At 38.8% G+C, this 23745-nt stretch overlaps 1 protein-coding gene across 1 annotated transcript; it reads right to left on the bottom strand.

Moving 5' to 3' along the window:
* Nucleotides 1-757: 757 nt before the first annotated feature.
* On the bottom strand, nt 758-23243 carry PDGFRL (platelet derived growth factor receptor like). Its single transcript, XM_026697942.2, has 6 exons — nt 22998-23243; nt 21609-21903; nt 14022-14173; nt 7536-7829; nt 5518-5657; nt 758-1735 (listed from the first exon to the last, which is right to left on the bottom strand). The coding sequence occupies exons 1-6, from the start codon at nt 23050-23052 to the stop codon at nt 1547-1549; spliced, it is 1125 nt and encodes a 374-aa protein (XP_026553727.1). The 5' UTR covers nt 23053-23243; the 3' UTR covers nt 758-1546.
* Between the last annotated feature and the right edge of the window lie 502 nt (nt 23244-23745).

Raw genomic sequence — 23745 nt, 5'->3', positions numbered from 1 at the left:
TTGCAACCACAAATGGGACCAGTAACTTGGCTGTTAAGCAAAGTGGCCACTATGTGAAACCACAGCTATACTTACAATTTTACTTCAGCTTTCCTATGCTTTCACACCTGTGAGGGTCATGGATGTAAAGATTGCTGTAAAGTTACTTTTTAATCACTGTTGTAACTGCAAATGGTTGCAATGTGAGAGCTACCTGGAACTGACATGCTCCTCGCTACAAGGAGCTATAGAGCTTCCCCAAACCAACTGGGCCTAGATGGTCCCAAATAACAGAGGGATTAATTGACAAGGATTGTAAAAGGGGGAATATCATTGACACAGTTTGGGAGAAGAATTCATCAATTCAGACTTGGCAAAACAAAAACAGTAAGAAAAGCTCTCAGCAAAAAGGAAACAATGCAAACGGTGATTATCAAAGCTTTGACAGTGCCTGTTCTATGAGATTGTTGAACCATGATAAATGATTTAAACAAATTCTCTTACATTGCAGTCTATTAAATATGGTACTTAACAGAAAAAAATAAGGCTTGCTTCTTATAGACTTATAAAGTGGCATTATTTATCTTCTACAAAGATTACAGCAAAATTATTTGATCATAGGCATATCCACATCTGCATGTGAATTTAGAAAAAAAATATAAAAATGCCATATTATCTTCAAGGGAGGACCTGAAGAGTTAAAAGCTGTATCACACCATTCACCATATTTTCAGCAAGAATGTCTGGTTACATCATAATCTGTAAACACCAACTACTCTGAAATTTGAAAAACAGTTTATTCAATATGTAATTTTTTAAAGACACGTCAGTTGAAATGCATCAAGTCCATCCAACAAGACCTGTTAATATTCATATATGCTATGACTTCAACATAAAATATAAAAGCTATCTTAGGTAAGAACAAATTCTGCTTGGGAATGGGTACATAATAGATATTTTGATAAGGAAATGTTTCTTATCATGTTTCTTTGATAAGAAACATGTTCTTGATCGATAAACCTTACAGGTGTGTACTTGCTTGCTTTTCTTGCAAACAAGCATAAGGAAGATAACTAACATATTGCATACTTATATTATCATCTAAGAATTAATAACTCCAAATTACTGATGGAGAAAATGGTTTGAATATGTATCATTCATATGCAGACACAAATACAAATACAAAATTATTCTCTTAGGTTCAGTGCTTTGTAGTGATACATTATTGTTTAAACCTTTACAACATGCTCTGTAAAGTAGGCCAGCACTTCTATTGTGAAAATATGGCAAGATCTATGCAAAGGCAGATGCCCAATGGTGACATCTCTAAAGCAACCTATGGAATTAACAATAGAAGCAAATTTTGAACCATACATTTCCTTCCTGCAGCGAAGTTTTGAAATGCTTGTACTACACTGGTTTCCAGTCTCTTTTATATTTATATGCTCAGTTTTAATTTATATAAAATTCAATATATTATGATTTTTGTCCAATGTATTTCCATTTCCAGTTTTAAAGCTGGTCAGAAACTAGACAGTTTATTTCTTGTTCTGCCTACTTGGAGACTTCAGATTAGTTCAACCTGAGTAGCTACTGTGGTTTGTCCTCGAAGATTCTGAGCAACGCATACATAGTTTCCAGCATCAATGGTTTCCAAATCTTCAACAGTAATAATGCTCTCAGAGATTCTTGTAGTATGATCATCTCCTCTATCAATTAGTCTCCAAGAATCTTGGATATTTACTGGTCTTTTATACTAAAAAGATGAAAACAACACATTACATGGGGTAGAATTCTGCAAAAACAAAAGAAACCCAACCCACCTTTTTTGGTTTGCAAATGTTATTTTCTACTAATCTAAAACATACACAGTAGCTTTACTCTGAATTACAACCAATGAAAGAGGCAAGTTAAGGCAGATGATTTGATGAATGCCTTCTTATTTATTTATGTTTTTTTTTAAATAATTCATATTAGACTTCAGATTTGAAAGAAATATATGAGACAGTTTAAGACTGATCTCCCTTGCATTCCTGCCAGATAGATTGCTTAATTTAGAATGCAGAATTTAGTATTCAAGTTCACATCTCTTGCTTTTACATGATTTATTGTAAATATTGTAAGTCCAACAGCAGTCTTTCTGTAAGGAGTAGGAAATTAGATTACAATAATTGTTCTATTGTTTCTTCTTTGCAGACTCCACACATTCATGCAGGAAGTCTAAAAAGGAGCTGTACTTCCTTGCTCCAACACAATTACAGGTGGGCCTCACTTAGACATTACAATTGGGACCAGCAGCTCTGTCATTAAAATGATGGCTAAATGGGAAATCAAATGCTTGTGACTCCGCTTTTCTTTTCCCCACTTTCCTGTCCTTTGGAATGCTCACAACTGGTGCTGGGAGAGCAAGCTCACAGTGGTTGCCTATAACTGGCAAGTTTAATCAGTTTCATACCTTTGTTTGCCTTTTAACCATCCTTCGTCTTCCCTCCCCCTACTACCACCCAATATTGCCCTTTGGAATGCTCACTCTGTGCTGGGATATTTAGCAAGAAGGAAAAAAATTAATATTTGTATTTACATTCATTGAAGAGGAAGGGGTTACAAGAAAGTAAACAGGCACACAATGAGGAATACATATCAAAAGTAACGAGATGGTACCAGGAGCCCCAAACCTACTATGCAAAAAAGAAAAGAAAAGCCAAGTTTATTCCCCATTTTGTGCCTTCTTACTCTCTTGTAATTCTCTTGTCTCCAATCTCTCTATTTTGTAAGAGGCAATGGAAGTGGATGAGTCACAGGATAACTTTCCTATAGAGATTGCTAGGGTTTTTTCTCTCTCCACCCCCATGCAGAATACAGAGGTCATGCCGACATGTTGACTTCCAATAAATCCTTTGAAATTTTGGGAGTTTGGCTTGAAACTGATGATTTAATTGGGGTAACTGCCGGAATCCTGACAGATTGCTTAAACAAATGAGGGGCTAAAAAAAAGGCAACCAATCTCTGTAGGTAAACTCTCCCATGCCTGGTCTGTTTTTGCTTTTTGTTTTGCTCCCCACTATCTTTTTACAAAGTGAAGACATTGGAGAAGAGATTGGAGAGTCAAAGACGCAATGATGAATATGCTAGACTATTTGTGGGTAACTCTTTGAGTTGAAATCACCACCACATTTCTTTTGCTATATATTTGCCATTGTGTGTCTCTTGCTCTCTTGTAATCCCTTCTTCTCTAATCTCTTCACTCTGTAACTGGGAAAGGAAGAAATCACAGATCAGGCACAGGACAGTGCATACTGACTGTAATGGCAATCATGTGAAGGACACTGCGAAGTTTGTAAATGCAGGCAGGTTATAAAGGTATTTTTTTTCAGCACCATCGTAACACTAAATAGTCACTGAATGAGAAATCCAGTAAGCAAGATCTACCTGCACAGCACTATGTATGATCTGAGCAAGCTATGTATGCAAGTGTACATTTCCCTTCAGACAAAGACTGAAGATAGCAAGGATGAGACTGTGTGTTCCTTTTTTCCACATTGCCCAACACCCATGGAATCACTTATGTCATCACAGATCTCTTTTAAGTGGCTACAAAGCTTATATTGCTTTTGTTGGATTTAGTGACTTAAATTAGACTTTAGCTAAGATTGTGTGTCAAGCTTCATCAAGGAGTTTAGATCCAAGATTAATCACCAATAAAAAAATCCCAATGTGTTTTATAGAATGCAATGATTGGACATGATCTGCCATTCTTGCCAAAGATGTCAAATCTTTATATGGTTATTGATATAAGTCCAGTTAGTTGTATTAACATTACAAACTCAATATTTATTTATTTGTATCTCACCTTTATTATTTTACAAGTAATTTAAGATTGAGAACATATCCATCATACCTTCTTCCTCCTATTTTTACCCACAACAACCACCCTGTGAGATGGTTTGGGCTGAGAGAGTGATTGTCTCAAGGTCACCCAACTGACTTTCATGGCTAAGGCAATACTTTTTTAGTGTGATCCAGTGGTGGGATTCAATTTTTTTTACTACCGGTTCGGTGGGTGTGGCTAGGTGGGCGTGGCTAGGTGGGCATGGTCATGTGATTGGATGGGCATGGCTTTTTTTGCAGCACCGCCCCCACCCCGTTTTTGGGGCCTTCCTGGCCTCAGGGGAGTTTCTGAGGGGAGCGTTTTTGCTCCCAGAAGGCTCCCCTGGGGCTCAGGAAGGAAAAAAATGGAGCATAGGAGGGGCATGCAGCACACATCCATGCTCTGTTTTGGGAATTTCCTGGCCTCGTGGGAGCCTCTGGGGGGGGGGGGGCATTTTTGCTCCCAGAAGGCTCCCCTGGGACTAAGGAAGAAGAAAAACAGAGCATAGGAGGCAATGCAGGACCCCCTTAATGCTCTGTTTTGGGGGCTTCCTGGCCTCAGATGAGCTTCTAGGGAGCTGCGCCCACTCCCTCCATTTTTTGCCTTTCTGGGCTTCAGGTAAGCCTCCTGGGCGAAGCAGTAAGAAGCGAAGGGAATCCCGGCACAGCTCTTTGTAGGAACAGCTGATTGTCGGGAGGTGAAAAAAAAAAAAGAAATACCTTAAGGAGTAACTGGGTGAGTGAGCATCGGGCATCAGATGAGTGGGGCAAGCGAGTGAGTGACAACCGGGCAACCAGGTTGGCCGCATGGCCAGCCAGAAGTTATTACCAGTTTGGCGACTCACACGAAATCCTTGCTACCAGTTTGCATGAACCAGTGCGAACCGGCTAATGCCATCACTGGTGTGATCAGTTCATCTTCATCACAACTACCTTACAACAGCATCACTTAATAATATGCAAAAGAATTGACTTGAGCAATAAAAAATCTTTAGAAAAGTATATATGTAACTTGTATATTGAACTGTGGGGTCCCTGGTGCTTTATGAGCTTGGTTGTTTTCTTGTAGACATGTCATTACCCAAGTAGGTAACATCATCAGTGCTACAAGATGATTAACTATCTGCAACAAAGCAATCAAATTCAGAGAGCACCAAGGACTCCACAATAAATATGCAACATTTTATGTTACTAGTTTTTTGGTTGGCAAAGAAACCTTTTTCTGTAAGAAAATAATTGTTGGGGAACTTCAAAGGTAATTTCTAGGAAGACTTCTTAGTTATGAAACACTTGCGTAATCTAATTTTGCATAATCTAATCTTTGACTGCCAATTCTGTAATGCAATTGCAATCTTGTTGCCTATCCGTGCCCTTTTCTGATATTTTTTTTTCCTTCTAGGCTTGTCTAAAACAGGGCTGGCCAATTTATTTATTACCTTGTACTGAATTATCTAAATAAACTTAGAGTAATGGAAACATAGGTTAATATTTAACCTTATCTGTATTTGATAAAACAGTTGAAACCTCTTGTAGTAATTGAATATACTTCTGTAGCTAATTGCTTTATTCCACAATTATCTAAAATCTATTCTTCTGCATAGTAAGACACATATAATGTTCCAGTTTAGACCTTAAGAAATATTCAAAGAAAACAAAATATATGATACATACCTCTTGCCCTGGATATATCCAATTAAATTCCACTTCTACATCTGGCTGCCCCAAAACTGTGCACAAAACATTAACGTCACTGCCACCCTGTAATGTATTGGATGATGCTTTGATTGTAGCTGAAGGAGGTCCATAAGGAACTAATTTAAAGCAAAAGATAAGATACAATGAAAAGAAGAAAAGTAAAGTGTGGTTGCTTTGAAGGTGGCCCCATTATATTCATATAGATTAAAATTTGGGTTTCACAAGACAAGAATGGAACAAACGAAATGTATTTTCAATTACATTCCTATCTTGTGCATAAAAAGATTATTGGAATTTGAAACGGTGGCAAAAACAATTCTGGAATTTTAATAATTCTTTCAGGACTGGTTATACTGGTAGTCCTTGAGTTACACCCATTCGTTCAGTGACCTTTCAAAGTTTCAACAACATTGATCAAGGAGGACTTATGACTGGTGCTTTGAGTTCTGGCACTCAGAGCATCCCAGCAATTATGTGATCATGATTTCTGATGTTCCCTGCTGGCTTCCCACAAAATCAGTGGGAAGGTTGGAAGGAATCTGGGCATTGCGGTCATCTAAGGTTCTTGCTTAAAGACAAGCCCGGTTCATAAGATAGTCATATGACTGTATCAGATAGCAATCCTAGCAGTCATCAGGATATGGCGGGAATCCCAGGTAAGAGCATGCAGTTGGGGGGGGGAGCACAATGGGAGGGAGAGGCTGGAAGGTCTGGGAGGCGCAGTGCAGGCTACCTGTGAATCAAGGGAAGCTGGAGAAGCTTGGGAAGCCCAATGTAGATTGTCCCCAACAGTTTACCCTTTGACTTTGCTGTGTGAAGCTGGCAGAAAAGGTCACAAATGGCAAGCACATGGCCACTGTCCTCAGCAATGTCATAATTGCGAGTTTAAGACAAGCACAGTTCTTAATCAGGAGTTCCAGAACTACCATTGCCAAGTTATACAATTGCATGACATCATGCTTTATGACCATGTTGCTTAGTGATGGCAATTCCAGTCTCAATTGCTCTACTGATCCATACTACTGAGATACTTAGACAATAAACTCTGCCTTTATTATATAAGCAAATAGCAATTCTGTACCTGACACTTTTTAAAATAGTCATTATTTACTCTGATTCTCCAATTTTCCATCATATCTCTTTTCCTCCCCTAAAGAATGCCTCTGTATATACAAAGCATATTCCAAAACATGATTGCTTTAAGGACTATTACAGCAGAAGTGTGCTGTACATAAAAAATAGAAGCCTAGTCAGCGGACAGACTTCAGAGTAGGCACATAACTCCAAGGATGGCTTCTTTAAATTTCAAAAAGGGCTTCATTTGCATGAACGTGCTTTGCAAAACACCTCTACTGGAAGCTTTGCACAACCCTTATATCATGCTCATTTCTCAAGACCACACATTGGATCTGATGAGATGAATTGGGAACTACAAATGCTTATGCAGTAACAAAGCTTCATTTGCAAGAGGCCATAAAATTACTTCTTAAGAGCATAACTCAATGAACCTAATTTCTTATCACTTTTTGACTAACAAATTTCATTCCAGGGCTTAAATTTTGTGAGTTGGAAAAGGTGCTATTAGAAGACTCCTGGTTTTTATTTGGTACAATACATGGTTCTCAACCTGCAACGTCTACAAGAAGAGCTACTGTTAATATGTTAGATGTGTGAAACTGTGTCATGGCTTGTAATAGACAAGTATTCCTCCTATGTAATCCCCATTTTGTACATTGGAATCTCAAAATTACAATGTCATTTGGTGGCAGATCTCCAAAACTTGGCACCTGTGATTTCCGCAAGAAAATTAAAATAGGAACTCAGAGAAATTATCAAAATCAATCTACCCATTTGCATGATATACAGTAATTCCATCATTTTAATTCCTTGTGGACCCATCAGGAAAACATAGCCAAAGTGTGACTTCTTACTGTTTCAGCTGAACAACATTGAAAGTATTCTACTACACACCAAGTCTCTTGGAATTAACTTACCTTTTACATAAAGCAACTGGTATTTAATAGAAATCTGAGATGTCCCCCGTGATTCCGCTCTGCAGTAAACTACTCCTTTCTGATCAGAGGTTGGATGTTGGTAGATGAACCCCTTCTTGGCATCATAGATAATGTTAGTTCCATCCACTTTGATCTCTTCTGCTGGAAACTCTTGATGCAGAGTTACTTTTGCTGATGGGTTGGTGATTCGGCAGGGAATCACAGCAGGTTTATCTGGGCTGAGGTAGACCACTTCAAAATAGCTGGGAGCAGGAACAAAGAACTCTTCTTTATCTGTATAAAGAAGCAATCCAAGGTATGTTTTTGTGTATGTGTGTGTGTGTGTGTGTAGATGGATGGGTAGGTGGATGGATGGATGGATGAATGGCTAATAGGTAGATAGATGAGAGATGAGAGAGAGATGATAAATGATATAGATAGATGATAGATAATTGATAGTTATAGATGATAGATGATAGATAGATGATAGATATAGATGATAGATAGATAGATAGATAGATAGATAGATAGATAGATAGATAGATAGATAGATAGATAGATGATAGATAGATAGATATGATAGATGATGTATGGGTGAATGGATAGATAAATGATAGATAGATAGATAGATTAGACAGACCGACAGACAGATATAGATGATAGATGATGATTGATTGATAGATATAAATAAATTATATAGATGATAGCTAGATGATAGATAGTTAGATAGATAGATTAGATAGATAGATAGATGATAGATAGATAGATAGATAGATAGATAGATAGATAGATAGAGATGATAGATAGATGTAAGTAGATAGATTGCAGCTTCTGTAAGAAAATACTATAGAATTCTGGATTTTATTAATAATAAACATCTAATAATATTTAATAATAGCTTTCTTTAAAAGGGAACAGTATGAGACATTATTTTGATGGAGGTGGACAGAAAGCTAGATAATTTTCTAACCATCCATCCAAATATTGTTGGGGGACCTTCTAACTTAATTTATAAACTGTAATAAAATATTCTATAAAAATCCTGGAGCCCTGGTGAACTATCAAAAGACAAGAGGTGATGCATTTCCAGTCTGCACAAATGGGGGGTGGGAGAGGGAATGGACCCAAGAAACTACAGACCAATCAGCCTGACATCGATATCTTAGAAGATCCTGGAAAAGATAATCAAGCAATGGATCTGCAAAAACCTAGAAACAAGCAAAACTATTACTAGAAGCCAACATGGATTTTTCAGAAACAGATCATGCCAGGCAAACACCACATTCTTTGACAAAGTGACTAAAATGGTGGACCAGAAAAATGTTGTAGTAATAGTATACCTGGAATTCAGTAAGGCATTTGACAAAGTAGACCACAGCTTATTTCTTGCTAAGACAGAAAAATGTGGACAGACTTGTAACTGTCTGGCTGACCAACTGCATTCAATATGTAGTCTTCAATGGAACTGCATTGACATGGATGGAAGCATGCAGTTGGTATCTAAAGATGCTATCTTAGGCCCAGTACTCTTTATAAATGTTTTAGAAGAAGGGATAGAAGAGAAACTCATCAAATTTGAAGATAACACAAAGCTAGAAGGGTTAGCCAACACTTTAGAATAGAGGTCCCCAACCCCCAGGTCACAGACCAGTAGTTGTCTAGAGGTAAAGAGATAGAATGTGTGGGGAAAATCACTTTCTTATGATTTCAGATAGCATAAAGCAGTGAATGTAGCACAGAAATAAAATGTTGGATTGCACAGGGTCACACAGCAATGATGAACATGAGCCAAATAAGGAAAAGCAAGGACATCAGCTTGGCAACCAAATGTTCGCTCTATTATGTTTACCTATGATTGTGAAAGTTGGACCTTAAAAAAGCAAGACAGGAAGAACATTGACTCATCTGAGATGTACTGGAATATGCTGGAGAAGGCTCCTGCATGTTCCTTGGACATCAAATGTGACTCACAAGCAAGTACTGGAGCTCATAATACCAAACATGACACTATAAGGCAGAATCACAAAACTGTCTCTCTTACTTGGGAATTTACTAGAGAAAGCAATTATGTTTGGAAGAATTACCAGTAAAAGAAAACTAGATCATCAAAGAACATGGTGGCTGGACACTATCAAACCTAATGCCAGCCAGAGCATAGTAAAACTCAAAAAAATAGTGCAAGATCAGAAGATGTTGAGAGACCTGGCCCATAGAATAGCCAAGAGTCAGACTTGTCTGTAGAGTTGTAATTGCAGGAATGTTCCAATATCCTGGCAGATTCACAGCATATTTGCCAGAGTGTAATGAGCAATAGCCTTTAACAGCTGTAAAGCTCTTTTACAATCTGCATTAGCATTTTCAATAGATAACTGGCGAAGAAGTTCACCAGCAGCTTCCTGATGATCAAACTGTTGTCTAATTGCTTTGGACAGATGCTCAACAAAGTCAGCATAAGGCTCATTGGCATTCTGTCGAATGTTTGAAAAATTTGCTCTAGGTTCTCCAGCTTGGGGTACCTTAAGAAAAGCATGAAAGGCACTTTCAGAAACAATAGTTAACGTAGCTGGAGGAAGAACAACTTGAGTAGGAATTGTACCAAATGGTCCAGAACCAAATAGCTGCTTAACTGTATATGCTCCTCCTCCTCCTAAAGCAGCAGCTTGAGCATGTCTCATATATTCACTCTCCCAAACCAATTATTGCATGGATGTTAAAATCATGCAAAATATTTGCTTCCAATCTTCAGGGATCATTGTATAACCATTTTTTATTCCTTCTACAAGTCCTCTTGTAAAATTACCACTAATCCCATAGTCTGTAACTGCCTTTTTAAACTCTCTTAAGATCTGATAAGGCAGACTGTCCCATTCTGCTTCCTGCAGTCCAAGCTGTGGCCCCTGACCAGGACGATATTGTACTGGACAAACAGACATTAATTCTGCAAGTTCTGTTCCTGAGACAGAGGCATCCCTTTTACAAGTCTCTACCATTTTCTGAAAAGAAGACTGAACAATAGAGTCAGGAGGCTTTTGCCCTGTATCTGCAGGAGCTGAGGGAATTGAAGACATATATTCAGGTGAAGAAGGGGACAAATGACAGCATTAGTATAACGTGAAGGTGGAGGTGTTAAAAGAAAAAGTTCATTGTGACCAAATTTTTCAATTGCATGCCTACATAAATGCCACACATGCAAAACTTCTATTTTTGCTCGAGGTTCAGTATGCAATGCTTTCCCAATATGTTCCCAATCAGTTAATTTTAAAGACCCCTTTTCTGGGTGCCATAGGCACTGAGCTGCAATCTCCTGGACCAGCCTTAAGAGATTTCTCTGTGGTACCTCGGTATTATTTTTCTTCAACAAATAGCCTAATTCATCTACATGCTTCCTTTGTTCCTCAGAAAGCAAAGACCCCATACTTACAGAAACCAAAAGGTTGAAGAACCGCAAAGGGTTGAAGGTGCACCAAATCCTTGCTGGACAAAGTAAGAGGGTCCCTGTTCGGGCGCCACTTGTTGTAATGATGAGGCAGTCGAGTTGTTTGATTATGAACAACTGAATCATGATGATCTTTATTGGAGTATAGTCTTGGATTTATATACATTTTTAGTTATCCTCCATCATTGGTTAACTTGGGTTACTGCTTAACTTTCGTCACTGTTTAGTACAGTAATCCATACAATTAATTATCTCTAGTTAAAGTCTAACATATGTTTACTTCCCCTCTCTAATCCTCCTTTATCCATAGATTAGTGACTTTGTTTGCCTGAGTTGTATTTGCTTGGAAACATTCTTTATCTGAGGTTTGCCATCCGAGATTGGAACATTCCTGCAATTACAACTCTACACTTGTCTGAACAGGTAACATCTTCATCACACTTAGTCAAGAAAAACCAAATGTACAGGTATAGAAATAAGCAGTACCTGGTTCAACAGTAGTAACTGTTAGAGGGTTCTAGAACTCCTAGTGGACAATCACTTAAATACAAGCCAGCTGTGTGCCACAGCTGCCAAAAAAGGCCAATGAAGTCCTAGGCTACATCAACAAAAGGATTATATCAAGATCATGTGAAGCAGTGGCAAGAAATTTCTCCTTAATTGTATACTGCACTGATACGACCGCACTTTGAATACTACATCCAGATACTACATCCAGATTTGATCACACCGGTCCAAAAAAGATGTTGAGACTCTAGAAATAGTACAGAGAAGAGCAACAAAGATGATCAGTGGACTGGAGGCTAAACTGTACAATGAATGGTTACAGAAACTGGGAATAGTCTAACAAAGTAGACGGCTGGGGTGAAATGATAGCGGTCTTCCAAGTCTTTTTGAGGGACTATCGTAGAGAAAAAAGGATCAACCTATTCTCCAAAGTACCTGATAACAAGTCACGAAGTAATGGATGAAAATTTAGCAAACAAATTTCTCTGGGTGCACATCATCTTTTCTAGTTTTTAAGACTGTTCTTGGTAATTTTAATGTTTATATAAATATATAGACCCTGGGCAGGATTGAACTTTAAATTTACTAAGAACAATCTTCAAAACTGGAAAAGATGATGAGAAAAGAATTCCAATTGACACAGAAAATATTTAAAGGGTTCACCGCCTACCTTACCTCAAGGTCTGAGAATGCAGCAAAATTTGTAAAGATATCTTAAACAGTAGCATTTCTAATTTAATCTACCAACCATGAGCAAAATGCCTATTATATCTCAGGGACATAAATAAGTGTACTACTTTCAAATTCAAAGGCAACTTTCAGGCTTGACCTGCTTGCAACAACAGCCTGCCAGCTACACTATGTGTTATGTCCTGTCTGGTTCTTGATAAATCCTGTTTTGCAATCTTAGATAAGAGGAAAGATTTTTGTGTGTGCTTTCATATATGTGTGTGTGTGCATGCACGAACACATACAATAATATAGTGACCTGCAACAGGTTTACTAATTTGTGGACATCAGTTCCTCAAGTCTGTTGCTCTAAAAGAAAGGCAATGTAATAGTGCTAAAAGAAATAGGCTTTAGTGATGCCTTACAAATCACAATTACAACCCCAACGGGAGTCCTTTCTTCCAGGGGTCGCCAACCTTTTACACCTCAGGGATCCCACGGACCACTAATATGCATTTTGACTGACGGTGGCTTGCTGACGTTGGTGGGATATATCGGTCCCATATTCCAGAGCTGCAGTAGTCACAGAACTGGCCCTTTGGTCATCCCGGAGCAGCTGCTTCTCCACCCGGGTGCACTGGAGGAGCTGCTCCAGGATGACCAAAGGGCCAGTCTTGTGACTACTGCAGCTCTGGAATATGGGACTAACTTTCCCACCAATGTCAGTAAGCCACCCCAGGGCGGATTTCCCTCCCCCGCCATTGGTCTTACCTTCCAGTTCCAGCTCCCTTGGCTCTACCCAAGATAAGGTTTGCGCTTGGCTGGGGGCCAGTGGATAGGTGGGCCATGTGGGCGGCGCAGCTGTGTGTTCCTGCACAGCCTGGATTAATTGCTTTGGGAGGAGTGTTTTGGGGGGACATTTCTCTGCGGACCACTATAATTTTCTCATGGACCACCAGTGGTCCCCAGTCCACCAGTTGGCGACCACTGCTTTATTCCACATGGTCTGCTCAGAACCGCAGTTTCCCTATCAGAAGTTTTTAAAATAGTCTCCTTTCAAAAACCTGTGTAATGTATCGAGTGAAAGCAGGTCTGTTGGAAAAAGCAAACAATGAATATTTGATGAACATTTGCTGCTCCGTCTGTTTAATGTATCTGCTAAATATTTAAGGAGTTGAATGAAATTTAAGATTGGTTTATATTACTTCCTTGAGGTTCTTCCAATATGATAATAAAGAAAAGGTTAACTGACTGATGTTGGCTGAATCTTTTTGAGGAAATGTTAAAAGATATGTGGTTGGACCAGTTCATGCCTGCATTACTAATCAAATGTTTGTTTAATTGGGTAGACAAGGTTCCTCTCTCTCTCTCTCTCCCTTCCTCCCTCCCTGGGCAGACTTTGCATTCCTAGGGTCTGCCATTTTGCTTTTTGTTTTACCACATGCCAAAGGTCCACAACCACAGCCTAATACAAAACCCCAAGCAGTAACAAGAAATGGGACCAGAAATTTGTTGTAAGCATACAAAATGAAATTCAGAATCTTTCTGCCCCAAACCCCATTCTTGCTGACTCCACCTTTTTTTTTTTGCCCAGCAGTATAATTTGGTCAAGGGAGGAAAGGAACATTTTTGTGCTGTGATTGTTGGAAATCAGAAAGCATATGATGTATATCATAAGCTGGTAAATCCAGAGTTACATTTTCATTATTTCTATTTGTGCAATATGCTAAGTAAGTGTACCCAAGAACAGGCAGCTACAATTTCAGCTGTGACAACCTGAAGATACTAGATCTCTACTGGATAGATGGATATTTGAGAGGGGAAAAAACAGAAACAATCCTGGTTTCTTTGGTAATTGTTACCCAGTTTATTACCTGCAAAAAATATGTATGTTGAACCTCTTTTTGACTCATCCTTTTTACAATTGTAGCCTTTGCATTGCAGGAGCCAGCAACTATATTCACCAGTGTCTGCTGCAGTGGCATTTTCCAGGATCAGCCGACTGTACCTTTCATGTTGTTTGATGCTAGCAAAAACAGAGACAAAGGACTATTTAAGCTTCTGGTGCTGATCTTAGGTTCCTTTCTCGTTTGATTATTTTGATTTTCCTTCTGTAACCTTAATCCATTTCTATAAATGGGAGCCCATGTTAAAAGGTGAGCCAAAAATGGCAGGAAAGCCATTTGACATTGTTAGTATTTTCACACTTTTCTTTGGGCACCAGACTTTCAATATAAACAGGAATGATATATTCCCACAGTCCCATCTGTAATGCTACAGATACACCAAAACAGCTATCATCAATTTTATGTAGTACTGAAGGAAAATAGCCTACAACTATCTGAATGACTGAATTGGCAGAAGCTATCAGACAAGTTAGCATTTGTACATTCAAGCAGAAAAGAGTAAATGACATCAAGCAAAGACAGTAAAAAGGACATTTTTCAAAGTGCCTATTCACAACTTCTGGAAAATTGGAGTGAATTCTGCAAAGACAGCAGAAGGACAGATATAAAACTGCGGAACAAGCTAAGCAATAAATAATTTAATAGAAGTTAATGGGTGCATGTTTACAGGGCACATGAGTGATATTCAGTAGACAATGTCTACATTATAGAGATTCAATTGTTCCTGAGGAATTTTGATTGCATGTATTAGCAGAATCTTTTAAACCTTTTAAATATGGTTAGAATGACCTTAGATGAGACAAGGTCAGCATTAATGAGTTTTCTACAATGTCTGAGCCTGCATATAACACAAATTGCAAATTACCAGGAAATTGCAATTTATTGGGGGAAAAATGTGATTTTTCAGTATTTACATGGACTCCTGTTACTCTTTACAAACTATGTACTGAAAAAGACCACTACATTAGACACTAAATTCACTTTTTGGCATCTGATACAGATAAGTTGAGACCAGCATTCTCATAATCTTCAGAAGAGAAAATGTAAATACATGCATAGAGGAAACCATTAGCCTGAGTAGGCTCTTTTAAACTGAAAGAGTTTACTTGCCATATTAGAGAACAATGCAATGTTAATAGGCACATTCCAGAAGAAATTAATTAAAATGAATTCTGTTAAACCAATAAACAAACAAGACAGACAAATGTAATTCCATCCCTTTCAATTGCAGGTAATCTTGGCTAATGTTCACTGGATTTGTGCCTTTAGTGTTTAAATCCATCCTGGTCACTTTTAGGTGGTCCTTCCTTGGAAGTTCCGGCAGTTCCACCACCAAGTAGGCATCAAGGAGGCAAAGCTGTTTTAGGTTCATTCCCTCCAGTTGAAGGTAGACTTGATTAGTATTATAGGTGAAATCTGCCACCTAGTGACCCATTATGCTATAGCTCAGTTAACAACAAAGTAAACCATAGCTCCCTTTGGAGATCCATTCAGAAATATTAATGAATTCTTTGTCTATGGAGATTCTCAGTCATCCAGATCATGGTTGTCTCAAAGGTGCTTTTTCAAGTGGCAACTGGACCTTCTTTTTTTTTTCTTTGAAGACATTTTGCTTCTCATCCAAGAAGCTTCTTCAGTTACCTCTTGAAGAAGCACCCTTTGGACAATGATTTATTTGGTTTTGGTATGATGAATGTCTACATATTATTAGTACAACACTTTTGAAAAGGGCTACATGCTCTGGCACATATTTATGTAGTTTCCCACAAAGACTAACCCAATAATGGGAAACCAACAGTTTCTTGAACAATGCCAAGTTTCAGGGCTTGGTGACCATGGTCTAGATCAGCGGTGTCAAACTTACATCGTCATGGCAGGATCACGTGACGCATTGGGACTCTTTTCCTTTTTGCTAAACCGGGTGTGGGTGTGGACAGCATGTGACGCATCAGGCCCATTGACTGGGAATTTGACAGCCCTGGGCTAGATAGACAACGGATTTCCTGATAGTGGCTGGCATTTTCAGAGGCAAGGTAATCTGTTAGCCATTATGATTTGGAAGATGCCAGTCACAGTTGCAGGTGAAACATTATTCTCTACACTGCAATTACTAAACCCTGAAGCTCAGTACTACCCAACAAATACTGGCCATGAAAACTCACCTCAGTATGTATCTCCCTGAAGATTGAAGTATAATTCTCAGCAGAGAGCAAACATGGCAAGAGTGATATTTCTGGGAATGGTAATTTAGCAACATTTGGAGAGCTATCTTTTTTTTAACCTCCCATTTAAAATATATGCAGGCATTCATTTATGTTTTATTCATTTACTATCTCTATACCCATGCTGCGCTACAAAACTATGTGATTGGGCTTAGTTTTTGGGGAGGAAAATGAGGGGGGGGGGGTTATGCCTCTGCCTACCAGCATCCATCAGTATGTCAGGTTTCCAAGTAATTCCGGATCTGACCCAACCTGGAATTACCCCACATTATTAGAAGTTAGAAACATCCCCCAAAAGTCACATTCTCCAATAGCAGTAATTCAACAATGCTTGATGTCATAAATCTCGATCTCCAGGGGCCCAAATCCGTACAGCTTGATTCCCAGGGGAAAGATCACCTAGTCATAACATTCTCTTTATCTTCACTCCTCCCCTCTTAGGAATGTATCAAGACCGAAACCCTCCCCCCCAGGACTGCCACAGAGAAAAAAAGAAAAAGAATATATACTAAGACAAACTAAAATGGCTGCACTTATATCAAATTCGGGCTTGACATGGTATTCATCTGGCTAGTGTCCTGTCAGTGTGTGAGAGAGCTGAGGGCTGTTGGAAACTGAAGCAGTATTTGTTGTGTGAGCAAGAAGGAGGCAGCAAGGAGCCCGGGCATGGCTTAACTCAACTGTTCTGTACTAAAGCTTGTTGCTGCAGTGAAACTGAAACTGAAACTCCTCTCCTCTGCTTGTGTTTTGCATTTGGAACAGATTTCTTTTCAGGTTGGGAGGGGGAGTAGAACTCCTTAGCATCACAGTGTGTTAATAATAGCATAGAAAATACTAATTCTCTGATGGTCATTTTGAAAAATACTTTTTAAGTGAGCACCTAGAAGCCAAGAGGAACATATGTGCCAAATTTCAAGTTTGTAGGCTTTAAGGTTCTGGAGATTTTGTGATGATGCGTGAGTGATATTTCGCTTTTATATAGAGAGAGATTTATTTTACAGTTTTTGTAACATGCCTCAATCCCCAACAACAGAATAATAATTAGCATGGCTTAAGAAAAAGCAACAATGAAAAGAAGCTGTATTAGGAAAGAACTCTACCCACTACCCAAATCATGCTGTGTTGAAAAACAATCAGCTCAAGTTGAAAAATAACTAGTTTTTCAGCAGGTCATTTCATACCTCATAAATAATGGTCAGACTGAAATATTAATGCTTTATTAAACTATTTTTTACTAGACTAAAATTATGGTTGAAGTTAACAGTGCATGATTAACTCTTCTTTCTTTGTGAAATATTTGTATTTTTTATTTTTTATTATTTTGTTATAACTAACTCATGGCAGTGAACATGCCTCAAACTCCTTTCTTCTCCTAGTTGCCTCACAACAACAACCCGTAAGGTGGGCTGAAAAAGAGTGACTGGCCCAAAGTAACCCAGCCGGGTTTATGACAAAAGCAAGACTAGAACTCACTGTCTCCCAGTTTCTAGTCTGGTGTCTTAACCACTAGACCAAACTGGCTAGTGACTAGAGGAAAAGATGGCCTCTAAATGAAAGTACAATGATTATCTTGAGTAAAGCACATCTATTTAGGACAAAGATTTGTAAGACAGTAATTTAATTTATTTTAGATCTGCTTTCTGACTAATTTAGCTTCAAAGAAAAGGAAAAGATGAAGAATACAGGATGTCCCACTGAAAAAATTCTGTCCATGGTCTTGTTGGAGTCATCCTCAGTGATCACTGTTGTATTTTTAATTCTGCTAATATTGTTTATTATTCTTTTAATGCATTGTCAGCCTTCCAAAGCTGTATTTGTAAGATGAGCAGCCATATTATATTAAATAAATAGACAAATATACAAAATCTTTACAAAGAGATGCTGTGAAGAGTTTTACAATGTGACCCAGTTTGGTTTAATGGTTTAAGGCACCAGGCTATAAAGTGAGACCTTAAACATAATGTTTAAGGTATACTACTATAAAGTAGTATACCTTAAACATCAAACCCAGATAGGCTACCTTGCCCTATCTCAGCCTCTCTCTAAGCCCAATTCACCTCACAGGGTTGTTGTTGTGCAATAAATAGGAGGAAGGTGTGCTGTATATGTTTCCCACCTTCAGCTATTTGTAAAAATAATGAATGTGGGATATAAATAAATAAATAAATCTATTGCTGCCACTATTTTCTAAAACTACTAATTTTAAACATATAGGATGTTCATACAGTTGTTCTTCAAAGGTTATCATATGCTTTAATTAGTAACAAAAATATTGATTATTGTCTCAGACCATATTATTGCATTAAATAATTAGGCATGGAATATGGAAAATGCATTTATTCCAACAAACTGAACCAAAAAACTCCAGCTCCATTCTTCCTCCAGACTATGTTAACCTGGATGTTTGGAGAATGGGTTTGCCATTTTCTAGAACATGATTGTATGAACTGAAAGCATCCTGGCATGGTCAGGTCCCATTCTTCTAGAATGCTACTTTAGAGACTATAGAAACAATGGAGGTCCACAAGAGCCTCTTTGTAGAAGTCATTCTTGCCTGAAATCCTCAACCACATTTTTTCACTCTCTCTTCTATGATACCATAGCTTCTGTTCTTTTCTCATTCATAGAGTTAATTTCCCTTTGAAGTAAATGCTAGAAATAGAATAGTAAATGTTTATTAGTTGCTATTTCAATAATAAAAAAATACTGGTTTTAGGCTGACAATGTTGATATTTTTACTCCCTAGTTTTCTCTCTCTATTTCTTTTTAGGCTTTTATTTTTATTTTATTTGTATTTGTATTATATTTGTACTTTTATTGTATTTTATTTCCCTTATTGTCTTTTTTTAACTTTCTGGTCACTGATTATATTTACTACTAAGGGAAAAATCATCCAATCCCTTTGTAACATCTGCAGGTTCCAAAGAAGCAACAGAATATTCTTGAGTTGCTCAGAAAATTTCATTCCTAAAGGACCTATTTTTGAAGCAGCTTGAAAACATTACACATATTTGATCTGAACTTCACACCTGTTATTCAAAGTCTAGTAAGAGGATTAAAACATGTCCTGCCTAATGGTTGCAAAAATAGATCGATAGAAGATAGAAATAGGCCAGTCTCTGAGAGAGAGACAGAGAGAGACAGAGAGACAAAGAGAGCAGAGACAGAGAGGTCATTCTTGAATCATGGTAGTTATACCATTTCTCATCATGGCTTCCTAACTTTCGTCAACAAATATTACAAGTTCTTGGTTCTCAGAAACTTTTTAAAGTATACCCAGTGCTACTGTCAGCTAAAGCCTGGCACTAATTCTACAAAACTGGATCTGCAAGGTAAGAAATATATCCTCACCCATCCAGAAATAAAGATATAGAAATGTCCTTTTTTTGTTGCTGGTCCCCAACACAAATTGGCCCTCTTTCTGTTCATATTTAGAAGATATCTTAAAATTATATGCTTCTGCTAACATGTGGGGACTGTTATTATTATTTTCAACTACCTGGGCATATTTAATTCTTCAATTAGAATTCTGTGATTTGTATTAAATAGTTCCTTACTGCCATTGGTGTGGCACAGAAACAATGCCAAATCAATACAAATAAATTAATCTAGAAAGGTTGGTTATGAATTATATAATTATACAGTTAAAGCCTATATTTACTTTTCCCCCAGAGTGATAGCTCACTCATTTCAAAAGTAAAACCCCATCCTAGCACTGACATCCTCTATAAACACTCATGAAAAGAACATTTCCAGTTGAAATAAGAACAGCTGGCTTCATATCTTAAGATATGAATTTTCAACAACAGTTCTTGGCCAACTGGTGCCTGCCAACATCCATTCAGACTGGGTGGGGCGAAAGCCAGATACCATTCTTTCCATTTGGAGGGTTGGCCAGCAAAATGGGTATCTTAACTTTGCACATTTGTCCCATGGGTTTTTTTCCAAAAAGCAACTGGATTTTCTTGGTTTTTTTCATTGAAAACATTTTGTTTCTCATCCAAGAAGCTTCTTCAGTTCTGACTGGTGACGAATAGAAGGATTTATAGTCTTTGCAGTCATCTGGTTGTTAGCACTCTGAGGGTTGACAGTTTATCTGTGTCCCCAGAATCACCTGAATCAGAGAGTAACAGGGTGTGGAACCCTCCTGTCATTCCCCACCAGTCAGTTAGAATTGAAGAAACTTCTTGGCTAAGAACCAAAACATTCCCACCCACCCCCCAAAACACCCAAGAAAATCTAATTTCCTTATGGAAAAACATCTTTGGGACAACCAAGAACTAGATGGTTTTGAATCTCCACAGATAAGTGCACATTTAATTCCTGAAAACATCCTCTCTTCCCCCCGCCTGGCCCTCATGGGATTGAGCCTTCAGACTGCTAAACAGAGCCTGATATTGCCCCTGGACTGAGAAACTATTTTTTCCTGCACCAGAATATTTGGGGGGTGGGGAAGGTTGCTCACGGCTGCTCTGTAATATTGAAATTTGTGACACACCTCAAGACTTATGGTGCAGTCATGGCCATTAGGAAAGAAACCGTAAATTTCTGACTTTTGACTAAGATTGCATGAAACAAGAAGAAGCCAAAAGAATGGCACAATTGTTCACTGTTCAGCCCAACCGTTGCTTTAGGTCAAGGGTCTCCAAACTTGTCAACTTTAAGACTTGTGGACTTCAACTCCTAGAATTCTGGTAGTTGAAGTCCACAAGTCTTAAAGTTGACAAGTTTGGAGAGCTCTGCTTTCGGTACTAATAAAGGAGAATGTAGCTCAGGGTTTACAAGAGGGGTTCTTGGTGCTCTCTGAACTTGATTGTTTTCTTGCAGATGTTTCATTACCCAAACTAGGTAACATAATCAGTCATTATCTAATTTGGGTAATGAAATGTCTGCAAGAAAACAACCAAGCTCAGAGAAAACCAAGGACCTCTCATTGCTTTAGGTCAGGGATGTCAAACTCATGCATGTGTCATGCGCTTGCCACACACAACCCCAGTTTAGCAAAAGGGGAAAAAGTTGCGATATGTCATGTGATGACAACATGTCATCATGAGTTTCACATCCCTGCTTTAGGTGAAAGGCTTTGGGAGCCTTTCCCAACCAGATGTCTTCTAGATGTATTGGATTATAATTCTCACAATCCCTACCATGGCCACTGAAAGAAGGGTGTATCTAACTATATGTGGGAGATGCTATCTCCTAAACCAAGCAAAAAAAAATATATTTGTCTCATGTGTTTTACCTGAACAAGACCATCCACATTTGTGTTTTGTTCAGAAAGAACTGCAATGAAGCTCAGGGCCATTTCATCCTTTTACTTGGCAAGCCTTACCTAAGTCTGATGTCTTTAAAGGTGTCAAGATAGGGAGGGTAGCTCCATCCAATTCTATTCCCTTTACACCGAAGCTCTATACTTTGACCTGCTGAAAGGTTTAATGTAGCCGTGGGTTTCTGGAAGTGGCCTTTCTCCATCACACGTGTCATTATGGAGCTGGCCTTTGGGGAAGGCTCTGTGGAGTTTCTTTCTTTTAATTTGGGAGTTCTGGTTTTGACTTTTTTGTTGCTTGGCTTAATCCGGTTCTCTCCAGGCTCCTTCGGACGTTTGCTCTTTGCAGATTGACCAACAGCTATTATAAAGAGAGGGCAGGATGAGAAAAGATGATGCAGTACATTATTAATAGGAATGTTTGTTATTATATTTTCTTATGGGTACACTGAACGGAAGGAAAAAAAATCTGATTTAAAATTTGTATCCAATCTGTTTTTATATGGGCCTAAATTACAAGCAGTTTATTGTTAACAACAATTAAGTCTGCCACATCAACTAGGACAGACAGAGACAGGCAATTTTTAATGCTGCATTGATTTCAATTAAACTCATGCATATGAACAATTACCCCTAAGGGATAAACAGGAAAAGTAACAACATAAAAGTGTTTTCTCCCTTTGAATATGAAATTATAGCAAAAATACTCCACTGGGATTATAAATGTTTGGTTTAGCATTGTATACAATTAAAACTTGTGCATATAAAACCCGAATAATTGGAATAATTTTATTTTGGTAGGAACCACTATCAATTCCCGATATCCCAGGAGATGTCAGATTTTCTGAGATCTGTTCTTTAACTCTTAAGAGACGTGTCTTTCATGCCTTGAATAACATGCTTATTTTCCTCGAATTCCTCTTCCTTCCCTGTCATTGTTCCTTTTTGTTGAGAAGAGGGGCTCTCCTGTTTGTGTTAATTTGTAAGCTGCAGACCTTTCCAGCTGTATTGAGGGGCTATAAAACCATACAGAACACAGCCATCGATACAGTTTTAAAGCCAGAGGTCCTACTGCCGCATAGTCTGTTTTCAACTACATCAATGAAAAGTTTCCAAGTTCTTAAATTCTTTAATGGGGCGGAGGTTGCAGTCCTCCGGCTCCATTACTTATAGGCGCTCCAGAAAGGATTTGGGGTCTCCTTCAGGCTCCCTTTCAGGAAGGGAGGGGGTTCTGTGGCCAAGAGAGCCCCGGGCGTCCTTTGCTCTATTTGCACGGTAGAAATCAACATCTTCCCCCATCCCACTCCCCGTCATTTTTTATTTATTTTTAATTCTCAAGGGTGGGGAAAGAAGAGGAAGAAATTTTATTTTTTTTAGACGACGACGCCCGCGGGAAAGGAAGAGCCGGGGCTGCGGCTCGGAAGAGGAGAGCGAAGCGGACTCCGCGGGACTTACCGCTTTGGAGCGTTTGCTGCAGGAGCAGAAGGCTGAGCAAGAGCCAGGGCTTCATGGCAGGAGGGGTGAAGCCTCTCCGCCGCCTGCCACGAGGGATGCAGCCGGAGTCCGCGCCTGATCCGGGACTGGGCTACAAGCAGAGAGGGGGAGCAGGGAGGGGGAGTAGCTCTTTCCTTTCCCGCCCCCAAGCCCCCCCTCCCCCGAGTTGTCTTGACTGTCGGTCAGGTCTCAATCCCAGGACGGATTGAGCCTCGCTCCGACCCAGCAAGACTACTAGGGGCGCCCCCATTTTATGGAGGGGTGGGGGATGAGGAGCACCTATGGAAAAGCAGGCGGGCAGGCAAGAGAGACGACCCCAGAAAGCTGAGGCGGCGCTTCAAGCCTTCCAATTCGTAAACATTGTTTAAGAAATTGCGGTAGATAAATATATATATGGAATCGTTTACTATTTTTTTATTTTATTTGTCAATCGCTTACAAGATACAGGTATAAGAATAAACATAGTTTCGAATACAGGGGATAGATACTTATAAGAAAAATAAAAAGGAACAATAGGACAGGGACGGTAGGCACGATTGGTGCGCTTATGCACGCCCCCTACAGGCCTCTTAGGAAAGGGGTGAGGTCAATAGTGGACAGTCTAAGGTTAAAGTTTTTGGGGTTTGGGGAAGAAACCACAGAGTCAGGCAGAGTGATATTGTAGCGATAAACTACATAGATTTTTGTTGTATTTTTTAAAACTTAATTT

The sequence above is a fragment of the Pseudonaja textilis genome, chromosome 6 (assembly GCF_049901715.1).
Source record: "Pseudonaja textilis isolate UNSWEBS1 chromosome 6, rPseTex1.2, whole genome shotgun sequence".
In the NCBI taxonomy this organism is placed as follows: Eukaryota; Metazoa; Chordata; class Lepidosauria; order Squamata; family Elapidae; genus Pseudonaja; species Pseudonaja textilis.
This window is presented reverse-complemented; position numbering and strand designations above follow the sequence as displayed.